General features: G+C 37.1%; 1 protein-coding gene across 3 annotated transcripts in view; it reads left to right on the top strand.

Annotated features, from left to right (window-relative positions):
* The window catches only part of LOC143681269 (cytoskeleton-associated protein 2-like), a 35,169-nt gene that overhangs the window by 2,577 nt on the left and 11,420 nt on the right, over positions 1 to 21,172 (top strand). For all 3 annotated transcript variants that reach the window (XM_077158159.1, XM_077158160.1, XM_077158158.1), the window contains 6 exons: positions 3,754 to 3,826; positions 3,938 to 4,794; positions 5,245 to 5,449; positions 6,810 to 6,980; positions 12,666 to 12,732; positions 15,286 to 15,538. In XM_077158159.1, coding sequence (XP_077014274.1) covers positions 3,754 to 3,826; positions 3,938 to 4,794; positions 5,245 to 5,449; positions 6,810 to 6,980; positions 12,666 to 12,732; positions 15,286 to 15,538 — 1,626 coding nt within the window. The remainder of the gene's footprint in view (positions 1 to 3,753; positions 3,827 to 3,937; positions 4,795 to 5,244; positions 5,450 to 6,809; positions 6,981 to 12,665; positions 12,733 to 15,285; positions 15,539 to 21,172) is intronic.

Raw genomic sequence — 21,172 nt, 5'->3', positions numbered from 1 at the left:
GTAGCAATAATTGAAATCTATGTAAAGAGTATATGGATAATCTTTGGACTCTTCATTTTTGCAATATTAAAGAAGACTTAGCAGTGACAAAAAAAAGAGAAGTTACCAAGAAGTATAAAGCTAAAATGAAAGGAAGAATAAAATTTCAAAATTGAAATAAGGCTTTGAGCCTTAGAAAAGTTAGGAAAAACAGAGAGACTTGAAAGAAATGGACTACTGCAGTAGGAGGAAAAGTAGGAAGAACTGGTGATACAGTAGCAAAGAGAACACTATTAAAGGGAAAATGATGAGTGATATCAAGTGGAAACATGTAACTGGATGACAGGAGTTTCAATAGAATGGTGACAAATTTCTGATAGGCAAAAAATAAAGAAAGAATGAAATGTGACGAAAGGGAGTTTGGGTATTGATAGCTCTGTTTGAGTTTGGTTATACAAAAAGAAATTAGGCAGTATTTGATGGGGGAATGTGAGATTTAAGGCTTTTTAAAATAAGAAAGTTTATAAGGTGATGGGAATGACCTTGGAGAGATAATCACAGGAGTAAAGTCTGAGTAAGCAAGAGAGAATGGAATGGAGAGTGCAAGTGAAAAGGTTGACCCTAGATCAGTGACCAGGTCTGTTCATCTATTAGAATAGGAGGGAAGGCATAATATGTGGATACAGATAGACTGGTAGACTTTAGAGGAAGAAAGATAAGCTAATCCTTGTAAAGAAACAGCTTTTAATTTTCTCTGTAAGGTAACGTCATAGTCGCCTAAGACCGGAAATAATAGAAGCTGAGATCAATAAGGGGAGCTTGATTAGTTGAGGTACTACTTTGGGAACAAGTTGGCCGATTGACACTAGTGGGGTAGGGAATAGCAAGAGGGACATTTACCATCAGGTAGTGAGTGTAAGAGCTTAACCTGGGAAGACAGTATACTCTGGAAGGAACAGGGAAGCACCCATACTCAGCAGACAGCTATTGTCTCCTTTGCCATCATTCAATATGTATAGTACAAGCTATGTCAACAATAACTCTCCTTCCCCAAGCAGACTGAGCCAATTGATGAGAAAGGTACTATGACCAAAATTATCACGTATAAGGATATCAAAGTCTTTAATTCTAAGTTGCACATTTTTTTCACATTTTAATGTCTTGGAACTTGGGATCTGTCTTAGAATCAATGGTATATCTGATTGACAGGCCCTTTTACTTTTTAATGGAACACAAATGGTGCTTCTTATGATTAATAGCATCTTGGCTTTTCTCAATATTTGGTGATCCTTGACAAATTTGACACAATGAAAGATGTTACAAAGTAAGCATTCAGAGGAACTCGTATCAAATGAAATGGATTTTCAAATATCTGGAAAGAGCTAGGAGATAATCTGATCATAAAGCAGGAACCAGTGGTCGTTATAAATGAATCAATTGGACATCTTAGGAATGGAAAATCTAATTGTTAAAAACTTCTGTAGGTCTGCAAAAGGGGGAAAAGAAGTGTAATTAGCAAAGTAACAGTGGCAGAGAGAGTTCAAATAGAGTCGAGAGGCTGTACCTGCCAACTCCCAACCGGGACCATTCCAGCCAATCCTAAAGAACACCTAAGGCAATATATAAGATTCAATAAGGATTCCAGGCACTAGAGCAACTTTCCAAAACCTACAACCTCTAGATGGGTCCCTGGTTCAGATAAGTCCTGAAACCTAGAGAGCCCAGCCTCTCCAGAACATCAGATTGTTCCGTCTCCCTAACCCATATTAATGACAAACCCTTCCAATAGCAAAAATTTAGAATTGCCATGGCCCAAACAACCCCAAAGAGAGGTATGGAAAGATCAAAGGTGATGGTGGAATTGTACATAGAAGATAGGACTTAACAAATGAAGATGAATGCTGAATCATTAAATTGATATCTCTTTTAGTTCCCAGTATTTCAGAGCAGCTAGAAGTAAAAACCTAAAATTGTGAAATTGGAACCCATGTCAAAGTCTGAAATATGTTCTATAACTAATTGTGCTGTGCTTTGAAATTGATAGCTTTTTTGTATATATGTTATTGTCCACAAAAAAGGAAGGAAAAAAAGTCGATTGTGATGATAAAAAAGTATTTAAGCCCTCTAGCCTCCTATATTCTGGAGCAGCTAGAAGGAAAAATATGAGAGGATCGTATGATAGCCCATGACACACTCTGGGATCTGTCCTGTAACTACATGTTGAAGAGGACATTGAAAACTATTGCTTTTTAATTTCTTTGCTTTGTACATATGTTATACTATACAATAAAAAAAAGTTCAAAACAAAACAAAAAAACTTCTGTAGGTCTGAATAAGAGTGGACAAATTTGTGACTTGTAGGATGAAGCTTAGGGACTCTCCCAGAATACCCAGAATACAGCACAAAGGAATGGAAAGTCTGTAAGAAAAGCTGCGGGGTTAGCGATGAAGAAGTTACCATCATCTGGATAATTTTAAAAGGAGAGAAAAGAGAGGAAGCAGTATTTGGAGGGTAAAAAAGTAGCTGATATTTTCTTAGACTTGAAAAACTCTGAAGTTGAGAGAAACTTTGGTGAACAGAAAAAAAAAATCTTCATTCCACATAGGAAGAACCTTTATGGCAATCACTTTTCTTTTGTTCTTGAGCTAAGGGTACTATTCTTCTCTCTTCTCTCACCCTTTTTCCTTCAATTTAATAACAAACAGTACTTTTTAGTAATGGTATCCTACTAAAAGATACACAAGTCCTGTCAAGGTTTTAGGTCACATTCTTGAGGCAACATTTGCTTTGGATAAATATCTGAACGCATTGCCACCTGGAAACCAAGGTCCATATTCTTGATATATCTTAATATAATTTAAGCTCTTAGTATGTGTGGTAAATTTTTATTTCTTGGGGTTTTTAAAAAAATATTCTAATGTAAACCTTTTACTAAATATTTAAAACTAATCTGAGAAAGAGTTGCTTAATAAAAGTATTTTGAAGACTTGTTTGCATGAATTGTGGCTTGGAATGAGTTTATCCAATGTTTAAATACTCTAAAACTATCAAGACTTTTTAAAAAGTATCTTTAGGGTAGGCAAAGGTGGCTCTGCGGCAGTGTTTCCCAGTGCCTGCCCATGTTAAAAAAAAAAAAGTATCTTTAACAGTTATTCTAATCTACTAAAAACTAAAAAGGGATATTTATATATACATAAGAATAACAACTAGCCTTGATTTTTTAAAACAATGGTATAACTATATAGCTTTTACAGTGTGACTGTGTGATTGTGAAAACCTTGTGTGCTACATTCCCTTTATCTTAAAAAATAAATAATGGGGATAAAGGAACATGGAGTGCTTTGGGTGTTCTTTTTGATTTTGATTCTTATATGTATTTTGGGGTGGGGAGTAATAATGAAAATGTTCGAAAATTGATTATGGTAATGAATGCTCAACTATATGATGATACTGTGAACCATTGATTATATGCTTCAGATGATTATATATTATGTGAATATCTCAGTGAAATTACATTCAAAGAGTACCGTTTAAGTCCTCAGCCATCTGAGGACTTATTTACACTGAGGACATCTTATTTACACTGAGTCACACATCTGTAATAAAGAAAATTTTTGCTGAAGAGGAATAAATCTCAGCTTACTTCTTGCTTCTATTTATAATTTAAAGATATAAAGTTAGAGTTAATTGTTAATACCCTCACCAATAGAAAAAATAAAGGAGTCTTCTTGATACCGGGTTACCTTTTCAATTTTTATTTTTTGAAATTGTAGAAACCAGAGAATGATGCCAACTGAACACCAGGTCCAAGAACAGACGAAAGTTCTGAAACTTAAAACAAAAATGGTAAGATATGGACAAAGCACTCACGAATGGTCCCTTTTTCTCCTTTCCCTTTTCTAAACTCTTTCTGAAAGAAATGAGTTCTAAAATACTGATTTGTCTTAACTCTTTTAGGCTGATAAAGAAAATGCCAAGAGATCTACAGAGAGCAAAAATAATACAAGCATGGGAAAAAATTATATTCCTTTAAAACCTAATGGATCAACCAATTCAACTATAGCAGTCGGTACATATAATTTTGAGGAGAATCAAACTACTCAGTTGTTTCCAATTAAAGATGATCCCCCAGATCAACATATGACATTTACTCAGGCATTTCACTTTAAAAAAAATAGTAAAAAAAAACAGATGACTACAGAGAAACCTAAGGAAAATGCTGCTAACATTCCCAAGAAACCTGTGCTGCTGGGATCTTATCGTGGCCAAATTGTTCAGTCTAAGGTTAATTCATTTAGAAAACCTCAACTAGTCATAGATGGGAGTTCTGCAACAACCAAGAAACTTTCAACTACTATCTCTGAAGCCACAGAGCCTCAGCCTATAAATACCAGCAGTATAATAGTGAAAAGTAATAGGGTCTCAAACGTAACTGCCACAAAATTTGCAAGCACTGGGTGTCAGGACAGACAACTTGTGCGACCTCCTATTAGAAGTCACCAAAATAATGGCCTGGACAAGGTGAAACAGGGCATCCACAGACCTGACAATGTTACAGTCCAGAAAGGGCCTACTGGAAAGGGAGTACTACAATTAAACACAGATTTATCTAGGGTCCAAATAAATTCTCAAGGCACAAAAAGAAATGAGACATTGTCAAGAAACCTGGCTTCTAAAGTTACAACCAGGCCTGCTTTATCTTCTAACACCAAACTGATTGAACAGTCCAAAACCACTGACCAGCAAAGACGTACTGCAGCCAAAGCAACTTTCCATAGATCGGCTCAGCCCAAAGAAACTGCAGAAGAGAGAAAGTAAGTAGATGTGATTTTCTTCATTTTAGTACCTTGATTTTCAAGGAAGTACTGTTTGAGAATTTGGTTTGTAGTTTCCTTGAATTTATTAGAACTTTTGTGGATTGTCCTGTCGTACAGACAGATTTAAGAATTTATATTGTGGGACAATATGTCTTAAGAATGATTGTCTCTGGGTGAGTTTTATTAGGTTGGTTTTTGTAATCTATATTAAAATGCTTAATTGGGCAATATTGTATAACTTCTCCCTTTAAAAATGTGTTCTTGTGGTTTTTGAGCATGCCATTGACATTAATATGCTCAGTATTTCCTTTTTAAGCTTGTGAACTATGTCTGTGTCACTAGTATGAAACTACTTAAATACCTGAGCTATTGTTTTTGTTTTTATTTATTTAATAGATTTTTATCATCAATATCATAGTAACATTTCTATACTGCTTCTAACTGTAGAATCCGTCTGACCGAGTGGAAGGCTGGCAAAGGAAGAGTGCTGAAAAGGCCTCCTAGCTCCATACTTAGCCAGCTAGAACCTGAAAGACAAAATGAAAAACCAGTTGGGTCTTTCTGGACTACCATGGCAGAAGAAGATGAACAGAGACTATTTACTGAAAAAGTAAACAAGACGTTTTGTGAATGCTTGAACTTGATTAATGAGGTATAGCGTCTTTATCATATTTGTATAGCATCTTACAGTTCAAAAATTACTTTCATAGACATTATCTCATGACAATGACATGTACCAATAACAATTTTGTAATCAAGCTTTTTGACCAGATTATGTCAGTGATGTTATACTGAGTTAATATTAATTGTGAGATTATTCCTCCTTTGCCTTTAATTGACTTCATTTTGCATTTAATTCATGTAAGAACCTCAAAAGGATAATTTTGTTATGGATTTTAATACTTTTGCATGGGCAGGCTCCAGGAATCGAACCTGGATCTCTGGCATGGCAGGCAAGAATTCTGCCACTGAGCCACCATTGCAGCGCCCTACTTTAAATATTGTATTCTTCTAGGTGTTAATATAGAGTGGGCTAGAGGTGGATATTAATTCCCTTTTCACCCCTGCCTTTTCTGTTTCTTATATTCATTCAGACATACTAACAATTTATTTTTCTCACTCATTCAGTATTTCACGAAGGACCAGCAGTACAAATTAGTGAGCCATTATTACCACAGATTAAATTCAAGTTAACTGAAACATTCACAGACAGAATTCCATTAATCTAAATCATCGTGTTTTTTGAATTTATTGTAGTTTTTCTATTTGAACCAAAGCCTAAAGGAGCATAATAGTCAACTCCAAAAAATATTTCCTTTGTTTCCTGACTGCTATTTAATCTTGTGGTCACCCACTATTATCTAAGGTCCATAACAATAGTGGGTATCATTTCAAACTCCACTCTGCTTTCCTTGAGCATCTTTTAAACCTTTTGTGGTTCCAAAGACCAATAAAAGTTATAGCTGGAAACACAGCTGGGAAGTTACAATCAGGAAAATAGGTTCTATACTTATTTCTATTGATTTTTTTTTTTTTGATAGTATCAAATTTTTCTGCCTGACTATTGAACTATATATACCTCTTTTTACGTAAACCATTACAGGGTCATGTTAACCTTAATTTCAAAACTTGACAAAGACAATTAAGGAATGAGTCTGTAGGCTCTTGTCACTCATGAATATGGAAGATACAAAATTTCTAAATAAACCATTAACAATTAGGATCTCACAATATATGAGGATCAAACAGATTGTTAGTCATTTCTTACTAGTGTTTATCTCAAGTAGTATTTCATTTTTGCTGCCTTATACACTTGTGGTTGATGTGCTTTTTGCTAGCCATTCAAAATGAGTTTGGAGTAAGGAGGATGAAATAGTGAATGTTTTTATGAAATTTTTTCTATTAACTTTTTTCTATCTTTATCACTGATCTTCATTATAGTAACCTTAATTATTACTTGTTAATAGACTTTAGGCTAAAAAAGTCATTCACTTTAATTCTTGCTATTTCAGAAATGCCCAAAAGAAGAAATATTGGCTACACTGAATGATCTGGTTGAAAATATTCCAGATGCGAAAAAGCTTGTTAAATATTGGATATGCCTTGCACGTCTTGAACCAATCACAAGTCCTATTGAAAATATTATCACAATCTATGAGAAAGCCATTCTGGCAGGGGCTCAGGTGAGATCATAAGTTACTGATCTTTATTGGTACAGTGTAAATGATTCCTAATTGTTTTAGAAATGCATCATGATGTAATCACTTGATAAAATTGTGTTTATGTATGTGTTAGTAATGAAACTTTTTTAAAGGTCACAAGGGTTGCATTATAAAAGCTGTTTCTCAGCCTTCTGGAACTGTTGCTAATGTATTAGGGATAATCAGACCTTAGAAAATGGATGTAAGCTGAAATCTAAATTTCATAAAACTTGCCAGGAGAACTATTTTAGCCCATGCCATTCAGCACATTTCCTACTAGGAAATAAATTTTTAATATTAAAATTTTGCTTATTGAATATAAAGCAAATGGAGTTAAATTATCTTTTAAAATATATCAATCTCTGGCTTTTTGAGAGAATTTTCCTTCTCTTCTCTTACCTAGGGTTTTCTTGCTGGATGAATTTGTTGTCTATCTGTTCTTTGACATTCAGTTCAGCTTTTTCTGGACCTCTAGCTTAGGTTGTGTTTAACAGAGGAGAATTTTTCAGTTCTTAATTTCTTGTTTCTTACTCTGCTTGTGTGGTGCCTTTCCCCCCCCCACCCTTAGGAGGGTCTATGTAGGTATTATAGACCCCAGCCGGGTTTTCCGGACTAAACTAGCCTCCTATCAGGAGGAAGGAGTCAACTGCATCAGTTTTCCCTGAGAGTGAGACCCAGCAGGTTAAAAAACTTTCCTGTGAAGTCTCTGGTCTCTGTTTTTCTTATCCTGCCCAGTATGTGGTGCTTGTCTGCCTGCAGGTCCCACCAGCATAAGATGATGCAGCACCTTTAACTTTGGAAGACTCTCCCTGCTGGGGGTGTGGTGGAGACAGAGGAGAGGTTGTAGGCTGGTTTTAATGGCTTCAAATTACCAAGCCCTGGGGTCTGAATTCCTTGAGAGAGGAATTCCACCTGAGTTGGGCTTCACCCCTCCCCTGGGGAAGGCACAGGCTTGAGACAAGACCTGAAAGGATCTTGTTTCTGTCTATGCCTAGGGTAGTAGCAGCCTGAGAAATCCTGCCGCTGAATGCAGAGGCAGCCAAGTCTCTGTAGAAACACAGGCACAAAAACCTGTTTCTTTTCTTTTTTTTCATTTTCCGTTAGTCCAATGAGCAACCTCCACTTTGACCAGGTTCACCTGAGCTGGGGGCCTATTTTTAGTAGTCAGAATTTGTTGATTAATGCCACAATTGGTGTTTGGTTGGACTCAGCCCCTGCTGCTGTTAAATTCTCTTTCCTTTCCCCTCTGGGAAGCAGCCTGTGGGGGAGGGGCACCGGCTGCAGCAGCTTGGGGAACTCACGGTTCTGGGGAGGCTCGCAGCCAGTCCAGCTGGTCCAGACTGGGGTTCGCTGTGTGTCCGGTCACTGATGTGGCTCCAGGAGCTGTTCTGTACTGTTTCTGGCTATTTAGTAGTTGTTCTGGAGGACGAACTAATACATGGACATTGCTAAGCCGTCATCTTGGCCACACCCCCTTTCCTTCTCTTAAGGAGTACTCTGAGTCACATTTATACACAGTATATTCATCTTGTCCACCTATAGAAGAAGATGGCAATAAACTAGTTTCCTGAACATTATTTCCACCATAGTAGTTTGGTAACATACCTCTCACCTCTTCCTGATCTGTTGTTACAGAAACTCTTGGTTATAGAATAAATTATATCTTCAGGTTTTTGTTTTGTTTTGTTTGGCATGGGCAGGCACCGGGAAACAAACCCAGGTCTCCGGCATGGCAGGCAAGAACTCTGCCTGCTGAGCCACCGTGGCCTGCCCTTTGTTTTGTTTTTAAGGGCAAATGTTCGTAAAATGTATTTTCTTTTGAGCAAGTCTCTTAGAAACCCATTCTTGGAAATTACATGCCTAGAATCTTTTTTTTTTCAATTCCTCTTTTTAGCCTATCCTCAACAAAGCCAACAAGTGTGATTTGAATTTTAACCTCAACTGGAAATCACATATTCAGCATAGACTGACTATCCATGGCTATTATGTATAAAACATTTTGATGAAGGTAATTTGATATTTGACAAGATTCCACCTGGAATAGGTCTATTATTGCACTGAAACAGAAAGGACATTACTTCTGGCAGTATAGTTAGGATGCATAACTAGAGCCAAGGTTGTATGTAGAAAACAGTAGTGTAAAGGAAAAGATGTGATCCCAGAGCAGAAATTAGAAAACAATAATCAGAAGCAGTCAAGAAAATTGAAAGCAGTCTTGGTGTGCAGATCAGCACTAAGTGCTTGCAGTAAGACTGTGAGCCAGAGCTACTCGCCCCCCCCCCCTTTTTAACAGCTTTTATTATCAAATATAACATATATACAAAAAAGCAATACATTTCAAAGTACATTGTAACAAGTAGTTGTAGAACAGGTTTCAGAGTTTGGTATGGGTTACTGTTCCACGATTTTACACTTTTCCTTCTTGCTTCTCAAGACACTGGAGACTAAAAGAAATATCCATATAATGATCCAGCAATCATACTCATTTGTTAAATATGTTTTCTCTGTTATAGCTCCTTCTCCTTTGAGCCTTCTTTGAATCTTTAGGGTATTTGGCTCTGCCCTTTCTAACTTTTTTAGGTTGGAAAGGGGTATCAGTAATATGGACTAGGGAGTGGAACTAGTTGATGTTCCTGGAGAGGCTGGCACCTCTGGGTTTCAGGACTTATTTATCTGGCCTAGGAACTCATCTGGAGGTGTAGGTTTCTTGAAAGTAAACTTAGTTTGTGAAATTTTTATAGAATCAGCTAGAGCTCCAGATGTTCTTTAGAATTAACTGGATGATTTTGGTTGGGGTTGGTAAAGCATGGTAATCAGCAAAATTTAGCTGAAGCTAGTGTAAGAGTAACCGCCAGAAAAGGCTTTTTGAACTCTCTCAGCCACTGATACCTTATTTTGTTACAATTCTTTTCCCCCTTTTGGTCCAGAAGGCATTGTTGGTCTCACAGTGCCAGGCTCGTTCCTTGGAGTCATGTCCCATGTTGCCAGGGAGACTTTCACCCTTGGATATTCTGTCCCATGTAGTGGGGAGGGTAATCATTTTCCTTGCAGAGTTGGACTTAGAAAGAGAGGCCACATCTGGGCAACAAAAGACGTTTTCTGGAAGCAACTGTTAGGCATAACTATAGGTAGGCTTAGGTTCTCCAATACAGGAATAAGCTTTTCGAAAGGAAGCCTCATAGTTAAGGGCTTGGCCTATAGACTTTAGAGTCCCTCATATTTGAGATAGTATCAGGAGTTTCCCTGATGGTAAAGCTTAATATTTCCATCTTTTTTCTTCCATCCCTCAAGGGATTTTGCCAGTACTTTTTAATTACCTGCCCAACATACTCTGGGATATATCCAGGTATTTCCTAAAGCTATACAGAATTACAAGCCCTCAATCTCATTCTCTGCTCCATGTTTTTGGGTTATTTAAATGAGCTCTCCAGACAGGTTAAGTTAGGTTATGTGCTACAGAAAATTTAGGTTTTGGACATAATAAACCTCTTTTCCTTTGGTTTCATATAGTAGGTGAAGTTCTAAAATACAGACAATGTCATCCTTACCCCTGTATTCTGATTCACCTTAGTCCCAACCTGATTAGCTTTGTTCTAATCCCTAATTGAAGCCTGATCTCTTTTTTGGTTTCTTTGACAGTTGTTGTATGTAGCAATGTGGACTTTCAGAGCTGTGGAATCACAACTCTGAGTCTTAGGTATCATACAGGTAGCCAAAGTTCCAGGGGAATACCAGGTTATACATATATAGCACAGCATCTCAAAATCTAGAAATAACATTAACAGCTCTGGGCTAAATATGACAGCTACAAGAGAATCTAAACCCCAATTTTCTTATAGGTATTTTATAAAAGAGACTAGACAATATTTTTTCTCTTGTTCCTGTCTTATTTGCATCATATAATGTTCTCTAGGTTTATTCGCCTCGTTGCATGTCTCACGACTTTGTTCCTTTCTGTAGTTGCACAATATTCCATCCTATGTATATACCACAGTTTGCCATTCTATTTCTCAGTGTTTGTATCCTTCAGCCATGCCTCCATCATCCATTGGGTATTATGTATAATGTCCAAAGTCGATCCATATCTCATATTATTCTCACTTAGTTGTGCAATCATCAGCACTCTCATTTTTAGACAATTTTCATTGCTCCAAAAAGAAAAATAACCGATAAACACGTCCTCACCAAATAGAAAGTCCAAACCTCTCCTAAACTCTTTTCTTCCTTCAGCTGTCCCCACCCCCTGCCAATTATTTACCCCTGGTATTGCTGTGGTACTGTTGATGTCTTCCGGTAAAATATAGACCATAGCATGCAATAGTAGTTTTCCCCCTATACCCCTCTATTATTGACTGTACAAGAGTCACACTTTTGAAGTAGTTAATGCAGGGTAATCGTTGGAATACTTGGCTCTGTACAACTCCTTTCAATCATGTTCACTTTCATTATGGCAGTATTACTTATAACCCCATTAGTGGTCTGCCTTTACTTCTATCCATTCCTTTACATTTACTTTCAACCTCATTAGCTATCTGTTTGCCCATCACTAGATTCTGTGCATCACTAGGCCCCCTGTATTCTTTTTTTTTTAACATGGGCAGGCACCAGGAATTGAACCTGGGTCTCCAACATGGCAGGTGAAAACTCTGCCACTGAACCACCATGCCACCATGGCCCGCCCCTATATTCTATTTTATAAGTCTCTGAATTTACCTTTACCAAAGTTATAATAGCAAACTCATACAGTATAACAGCATTGTGTCTTCAAGTTTCATCCATGTTGTCATATGGTTCAGGACCTCATTTTTCTTACTGCTGCCTAATATGCTGTCATATGTATATACTACATTTTGTTTATCCACTTGTCTGTTGATTGGCATATGGATTCTTTCCATCTTTTGGTAATTGTGAATAATGCTCCTATAAATATCACATATCACTGCAAATGTTTGTGTGTCTCTGCTTTCAACTTTTCTGGCTATATACCAAGTAGTGGTATTGCCGGATCATAGGGCAACTCAATATTTAGTTTCCTAAGGAAATACCAAACTGTCTTCCATAGGGGTGTACCATTATACAATCCCACCAGCAGTGCATAAGTGTAGAGCTTCCCTTTTATATAGTAATCTTGTATATTTTGTATTAGCTGGCTTAGAGTAAGTAAGAGTTTATAATAGCTGGCATATAATGGACACTGTAAATATTTGAGTGAATGAAATATGTCACAGTCATCAACCTTAAACTGTACAAAGGTGCATTTAATAGCATGTTGAGACAAATGTAACCATGGATTTAAATGTAGGAGAAAAAAGGAACTGTTAAACCTTATATAATCAGGTCTTTATTAAGTATTAAGAATGTTAATTTTTACTCGGTCATTAGTTTTCTTACAAGGCGACAGTGACAGTTAGCAAAGGCTTAAGAAAAATTATGGGCCAAATTTTTACTTTTGAATTTCTATCCCTTATGCTCATTTTTATTCTATAAATTGGAAAAGTCAACCACTTTTGAATTTTAGTGGCAAAGTAGGTGTTCTGAGAAGCATAGTTTAAGAACCATTGCCTTATTTTAACATATGAAGTTTTAATTACTGTGGTATTAATATTTTCAACTTGGACAATCTAATGTCTGTATATGTCTGCTTTCTTCCTTAAAAATAAAATTAAGCCTATTGAAGAGATGCGACATGCAATTGTAGATATTCTAACACTGAAGAGTCAAGAAGTTAATTTTGGTAAGTTAGTTTCTTTTATTTCCTTCAGTGAATTGTGATTTTATTAAATTTCTTTGCTGAATGAGTTTGTTCTTTTTTAACTTTTAAAATAGGTAGGGTGTTTCTATCTCCATTCTTCTGTGGATCTACCTCTGAGACTCAGTGGAATCATACTGAAATTCTAAATTGTGTAATACAGGTTTTTGGTTAATATAATACAAAAAAATTCTATCATGCTAATCCACTAGTGGCTTATCCATGTGTGAGGATGTCATGCTTCTATTGTCAGTATGTTTAATTGAACATGAAATATTTCAGTTTATGGTGGCTGTTAATATGCCCAGAGACATATGGTTGATGTATATGGTCTGATCTTATTCATAATATTTTTAACTTCCTAAATGTCTCTTAAAATCTATCCACTTCTCTCCATCCCTTCTCGCCAGGCTCCATTACTTTAGTCAAGATCACCTACAGCTTTACCCAGACTACAGCAGTGGTCTCCTAACTGGTTTCCTGTCTCTCTACTCTTGCTGCATTCCAATGCATTTTCAACACTGCAACCAAAACGTCCTGCTACTCATCTGATTAAATACCCAACTCCAGTCTTTTCTCTTGTCATCATTCCTCTCCCCAACATCCTTGAATTTATTTATCTATTTATTTATTTACTTATTTATTTTTCATTTCCTAGAGCAGCCATACTGTCTCTTTCTTCTAAGTCTCTCCAAGCCAGTCTTCTAATTTTTCTACCCCAATGCTTATCCTTTAGACCTGTCTTTTCTTTCAGGTAGCCTTTTCTGATACCCAGCTCATCCCCCTACCCAAACTAGGTTAGATGCCCCCCTTTATTGCTCCGTGTTTTTCCCTGTACAATTCTTGACACATCTAACGTCTGTTTGTCTAATTTTTTTCATTATAAACTTGATGGACAAGGACAGTATCTGATCTTCCTTATTGTTGTACCTCCCATGCTAATACAATGTCTGGCATATATTAGGCACTTAATTACTTGTTGGATTAATAATTTCATATTCCTCTCTCCCCACTTCAGTTTCCACTCAGTAAAAATAACAGTTATCATGCAAGTGAAACTTCTCGTAGTAAAATCTTCAATAATTTCTTAATAATCTAATTGAGAAGTCTTTTCAGCTCAATAGATTTACTAGGATGTTCCACAAGTATTTCAAATCTAACATGTTGTATTTTGAGCTCTTTATCTTCTCTATTTACCAGTACCTAACATCTTCACCACTTCCCCAGAAAAGGTGGGGGAAAAGAAAAAAGAGAAACCCTTCTCTGTCATTAAAATCTCCTAGGCAAGAAATTTTATGCATTTTTTTTCTTTCAGACACCTGCATACATTCATTTGTTCATTAAGTCCCGACTGTTCTCCCTCAGAAATGTCTCTCAAATTGGGCCCTTCCATTCCATCTCCACTTCTATCGCCTTGCCTACGCTATTACAAAAGGTTTGCTTTCTTACCATCTGTCTTAATTTGTCAGGTTGCTATGACAAATACCACACACTGGGTTGCCTTAAACAACAAGAATTTATTGGGTCACAATTTTAGAGGCCAGAAGTTCCAAATCCAGGTATCAACAAGGTCATTCTCCCAGAGCTGGTAGCATTCTGGTGATGCCAGTCTTCTGCCACTGGTGAGATCCTGGTTCTTCTGTATCTGCTCTTCTGGTTTCTTATTTCTGTTTCCACTGAGTTCTCGCCCTTCTGACTATGTCCAAATTTCCTCTCTAAATAAAGCCTCCAGATATATGGATTAAGGCCTACCCTCGTTCAGTTTTGCCATACCTAAATAGGACCTAAGAGAAATAAATTCACAACCTGACTCACCTTGTCGTTTTCTAAGATACTAGTTATAGAAAGGTTCACTCCCACTGGAACACAGATTAAGATTACAAACATGTCTTCTGTTATAATTCAAGCTACCACACCAACTCTTTTCATTCTAAATGTCTCTTTCTCTCCAATGATTTTCTGATCAAAGATCTTGCACGTAGGGTTTATGCTCCTGACCTTACTATCAGAGTTTATTATCTCCTCCCCACACTCTAATCTTTCTCCTAACTCTAAGCATACTGAACATTTAATGTTGTCCTTAATGGATCATTTCCTTTTATGCTCCATAATAAGATCGTTATTGATCTTGTCTAGTACTTCTTTTTCAAGACACCATGTAAATGTCACTTGTGAAACATTCCCTAGCTATCCCCTGCACCACAAGCAAAGTTAGTTGATTCTTTTTATGAGTTCCCATGACACTTTGTTCTTACCTCAGTTATACCATTTATCTCAGTTTATAATTATTTTCAAGTATGTCTGTTCCATGGAATGTGAGCTTCTTAATATATCTACAATCCCTGACATGTAGGAGATAGTATATATTTGTTAAATAGTTGGCACTTGTATTTATTTGCTTAGGAAAAATAATGGTTAGCAGAGGGCAGTTTGTTTCTGTGGTTTTGAAATTTGGTCAACTATGAATGAGTTTAATGTTTTCTGATTTTGTTCTTGAAATTTGGTCAAAAGCTTACTCTACAAATGTATTTCATACAGGAGAAAATACTGAGGCTTGTGCAGCCATGGAACAAATACAGGAAGTAAACACTGAAAATATAGGTGTTAATGTGGAGCCAGAAAAACTGGAAATAGAAAACAAACCACAAAGAAATGTGATATTTCAAGACTGTGAAAAAGAACGAGAGGACAAAATGAAAGAGCCCATCAGTGATACTAAAACCCCCAATAATGAAACTAGAGCAAGTTGCTTAATTAAATATAATGTTTCTACTACACCATACTTGCAAAGGTAAACTTTTTTTAAGTTTTTTAAATTGTGAAATATAACATATACAGAAGGTAAAAAATAAAAAATGAAAAGGAGCAATAATTTTCAGGGTACATTTTAGCAAGTAGTTACAGAACAGATTTCAAAGTTTGCTATGGGTTGCTGTTCTACAGCTTCAGGTTTTACCGTCTAGCTACTCCAATACACTGGAGGCCAAAAGAAGCATCAGTATACTGATTCAGCAGTCATATTCGTCTGTTAAATTCTATTACAGCTCCTCCTCCTTTGATCCTATGCCCAGTCTCTGTGGGTCTTTGTTAAAAAAAAGTTTAAAAAGTTTTTTAACTTTTTCATGTTTAAAAGGGGCATTGGGTATTGACAATATAGGTAGGATAGGGGATGGAATTAGTTGATATTCTTGGAGAGGCTGGCCCTTCTAGATTTCAGGACTTAGCTGTCCTAGGAACTCTCTGAAGGTTATAAGTTTCAGGAAAGTAAACTTAGCGCGTGAAACTTTTGTAGAGTCTCATTTAGAGCCCTAGGTGTTCTTTAGGATTAACAGGAATGATTTTGGTTGGGATTTGGCAAACCATGGCAATTAGCAATATCTAGCTGAAGAGTGCATAAGAGTAGCCTCCAAAATAGCCTCTTGACTCCATTTGGACTCTCTTAGGCACTGATACCTTATTTTACATTTCTTTTTGCCCTTTTGATCCTAAAGGCATTGTCGATCCCACAGTGCCAGGGCCAGGGCTAATCCCTGGGAATCATGTCCTACGTTTTCAGGGAGACTTTCACCCCTGATGTCCTGTCCCACATAGAGGGCAGGGTAATGATTTTCCTTGCAGAGTTGGGCTTAGAGAAAGGGAGGCCACATCTGAATAGCAGAAGATGTTTCCTGGAAGCAACTCTTTTTTTTAAAAAAAATACTAAAAAACACCAAGCAAATGCAAACATTCCTATTTTGATCATTCCATTCTAGATATATAATCAGTAATTCACAATATCATCACATAGTTGATTCATCATCATGATCATTTCTTGGAACATTTGCATCTATTCAGAAAAAGAAATAAAACGGAAACAAAAAAAATTTATACATACCATACTCCTTACCCCTCCTTTTATGCTAATGATCATTAGCATTTCAAACTAAATTTATTTTAACATTTGTTCCCTCCCCCTACTATTATTATTATTATTTATTTACTTATTATTTTTTTTTTACATGGGCAGGCACTGGGAATCGAACCTGGGTGCTCTGGCAAGGCAGGCAAGCATTCTTACCTGCTGAGCCACCGTGGCCCGCCCCCTTTATTATTTTTATTCCATATGTTCTACTCGTCTGTTGACAAGGTAGATAAAAGGAGCATCAGACACAAGATTTTCACAGTCACACAGTCATATTGTGAAAGCTATATCATTATAAAATCATCTTCAAGAAACATGGCTACTGGAACACAGCTCTACATTTTCAGGCAGTTTCCTCCAGCCTCTCCATTACATCTTGACTAACAAGGTGATATCTACTTAATGTGTAAGAATAACCTCCGGGATAACCTATTGACTCTGTTTGGAATCTCTCAGCCATTGATACTTTGTCTCATTTCACTCTTCCCCCTTTTGGTCCAGAAGATTTTCTCAATCCCTTGATGCTGAGTCTCAGCTCATTCTAGGGATTTTCTTAATCCCTTGATGCCGAGTCTCAGCTCATTATAGGATTTCTGTCCTATGTCACCAGGAAGGTCCACACCCCTGGGAGTCATGTCCCATGTAGACAGGGGGAGGGTGGTGAGTTTGCTTGTTGTGTTCGGTGGAGAGAGAGGCCACATCTGAGTAACAAGAGATTCTCTTGGGCGTGACTCTTAGGCCTAATTTTAAGTAGGCTTGACCTATCCTTTGTGGGGTTAAGTTTCATATGAACAAACCCCAAGACTGGCAGCTCAGCCTAGCCTTGTTTGTCCACAGTGCTTGTGAGAATATCAGGAATTCAACTTGGGGAAGTTGAATTTTCCCCCGTTCTCACCGTTCTCCAAAGGGGACTTTGCAAATACTTTTTTTTTTACATGGGCAGGGACCAGGAAACGAACCCAGGTCCTCTGTCATGGCAGGCAAGCATTCTTGCCTGCTGAGCCACTGTGTCCAGCCCGCAAATACTTTTTATTCACTGTTTGAATCACTCTGGGATTTATCGGGGCATCACTCTGGACAAACCAACAGAATCTCATGTCCTACTCAAGGTTCCATGTACTTATGGTGTTCAACTAAGCTGTCTACATAATTTATATCAGGAAATGTACTAGTCAAAATATAAATTTTGTACCAAATAAACATTTTTGCTTTAGTCTCACACATAAGTTGAGATTTTAAAATATTGCCATCTATTTTCAGCACCCTGCTGTAACAACATTCCTTTCTTCTTCCTCATGCAAAAACATTTTTTAAAATTTGTACATTTAGTCACTATCATTATACAGTCTAGGTATTCCTAGATTATACCATCTCAATCTTTATCATCTATCTTTCTTTCTGATTTCATTTGTGCCCCCAGCCCTCCTCCCTATATCATTCTCACATTCAGCTTCATTCAGTGTTTTAACATAATTGTATTACAGTTAGGTAGTATTGTGCTATCCATTTCTGAGTTTTTACATTCAGTCCTGTTGTACAATCTGTATCCCTTCAGCTCCAATTACCCAATATCTTACCCTCTTTCTATCTCCTGATAGTCTCTGTTACCAACGAAATTCTCTAAGTTTATTCACTAATGTCAGTTCATATCAGTGAGACCATACAGTATTTGTCCTTTTGTTTCTGGCTAATCTCACTCAGCATAATGTCCTTAAAGTCCATTCATGTTGTTACATACTTCATAACTTTATTCCATCTTACAGCTGCATAATATTCCATTGTATGTATATACCACAGTTTGTTTAACCACTTGTCTGTTGATGGACATTTTGACTGTTTCCATCTCTTTGTAATTGTAAATAATGCTGCTATAAACATTGCTGTGCAAATGTCTGTTTTTGTCCTTGCCCTCATGTCCTCTGAATAGATACCTAGCAATGGTATTGCCGGGTCATATGGCAATTCTATATTTAGCTTTTTGGGGAACCACCAAACTGCCTTCCACGGTAGTTATACCATTTGACATTCCCACCAACAGTGGATAAGTGTGCCTCTTTCTCCACATCCTCTCCAGCACTTGTCATTTTCTGTTTTATTGATAATGGCCATTCTGGTGGGTGTGGGATGATAGCTCATTGTTGTTTTGATTTGCATTTCTCTAATAGCCAGGGACGTTGAGCATCTTTTCATGTGCCTTTTGGCCATTTGTATTTCCTCTTCTGAGAAGTGTCTGTTCAAATCTCTTGCCCATTTTGTAATTGGGTTGGCTGTCTTTTTGTTGTTGAGTTGAACAATCTCTTTATAAATTCTGGATACTAGACCTTTATTTGATATGTCTTTTCCAAATATTGTCTCCCATTGTGTAGGCTGTCTTTTTACTTTCTTGATGAAGTTCTTTGATGCGCAAAAGTGTTTAATTTTGAGGAGTTTCCATTTATTTATTTCTTTTTTCAGTGTTCTTGCTTTGGATGTAAGGTACAGAAAACCGCCCTAGAAGCATCTCTTAAGGCATAATTATGAATAATTCTACCTTCTCCCCTACTGAAATGAGTTTTGTAATGGCAATCCTCAAAATCAAGGGCTTGACCTATTTTCTTGGGAGTCCCTAATTTGACAGAGTACCAAGTATTTCACAGATGGGGAAATTTCATAGTTCCATATTTTTTCTCCAGTCCCAGAAGGGACTCTACCAATACTTTTTAATTATCAGGCCACCATAGTCTGAAGTATAGCTGGATATTGCATTAAGCCATACAAAATTGCAAGGCCTCGTTCCCATTCTGTGTTCTATGTGTTGATGTTGTTAAAATGAGCTATCCAGACAGGTTAAGTTAGGTTCTATGTTACATTAAATTAGGTTCTATACATAATTAAACCTCTCTGCCTTGGGTCTCATACAATAGATGAAATTCTAGAATACATACACTATCATGCTTTGCCCTGCATTCTGATTTACCTTAGTCCCAACTGAATGGCTTTGTTTTATCTCTAATTGAAGCCTGATCTCTTTTTCAGTTACTTTAACAATTGTTGCATGCAGTGATGCAGACTTTCAGAGCTGCAGAATTCCAGCTCTGAGTATTAGGTGTCACAGAGGTATCCACCGTTTCAGGGAAATACCAGCTGATACACGTATCATATACAGCACAGTATCTCAGAATCTAGAAATGCATTTACAACTGGTCGAAATGTGACTGCTGTAAGAGCTTAAAATCTAGGTTCCAGCTTTATAAGTATTTTCTAAAAGAGACCATACTATATTTGTTCTTTTGTTTCTGGCTTATTTTGCACAGCACAATGTCCCCAAGGTTCATTTACTTTGTTACATACCTCATGACTGCATTCTTTTTTTTTTCTTCGACATGGGCAGGCTCCAGGAATCGAACCTAGGTCTCCGGCATGGCAGACAAGAATGCATTCTTTTTTGTAGTCACAGTGTTCTATATGTATACATCATAGTTCTCCATTCTGCTTTTTAGTCATTGTGCTCTTTGGCCCCCTCCACCTATTGGACATCATGGATAATGTCCCAAAATAAACAATCCATGCCTCAGTGTCCTCACTCAGTTATGCAATCATCCCACTATCAATTCTAGACAGTTTTGGTTCAGAGAAAAAGAACCGATAATGGGGCCTCACCAAATACCTAATCTATACCTCCCCCTGTCTCTTGTCCCTCACCTCCAATTATTAGCCCCTGATATTTCTGTGGTACTGTTGATGTCTTCCTGTTAACTGTAGGCCCTAGCATGCAATATTAGTTTTCCCACTATATCCTCTCTAACATTGACTGTTTGTATAAGGACAAACCTTTGACATAGTTCATATAATAACTTATTTTAATTGTAGAGTTAATCAATGGGATTCATGACTCTATATGACACCTTTCAATCATACTCATCTTCAATTTGGCGATGTTGCTTATTTATTCCACTAATGAACTATCATTCTTTCTGTCCCCTTACATTTGAGTTCACCCTTATTGGGTAGCCATTCACCTATCTATTTTCTGTGTATCTCTAAGTCCTCTATTTACATTGTTGGCCTCAGAGTTTATCTTTACCCGAGTCATAATAATGAGATCCATACAGTATCTATCCTTCTATGTCTAGCTTATTTCACTCAGCATTATGTCCTCAAGATTCATCCATGTTGTCATATGCGTCAGGATTTCATTTCATATTATTGCTGTATAATATTGCATCATATGTATATACCACATTTTGTTAATGCACTCATCTGTTGATGGATGGACCCTTGGGTTCTTCCTGTCTTTTGGCAGTCATTTATAGTGCCGCTATGAACATTGGTGTGCAAATGTCTGCTTGTGTCACTGCTTTCAGCTCTCTGGGTATATACTGAGTATTGGAATTCCTGGGTCATAAGGCAACTTGATATTTAGTTTTCTGAGGATCTGCCAAACTGTCCTCCACAGCACCTGTACATTCCCACCAGCATTGAATGGGTGCTCTGATTTCTCCACATCCTCTCCAACATTGGTAGTTTTCTGTTTGTTTAATAGCA

This window comes from Tamandua tetradactyla, chromosome 4 (genome assembly GCF_023851605.1).
Source record: "Tamandua tetradactyla isolate mTamTet1 chromosome 4, mTamTet1.pri, whole genome shotgun sequence".
NCBI lineage: Eukaryota > Metazoa > Chordata > Mammalia > Pilosa > Myrmecophagidae > Tamandua > Tamandua tetradactyla.
The sequence above is the reverse complement of the archived record's forward strand: the minus strand, read 5'-3'. Positions and strand labels throughout refer to the sequence as shown.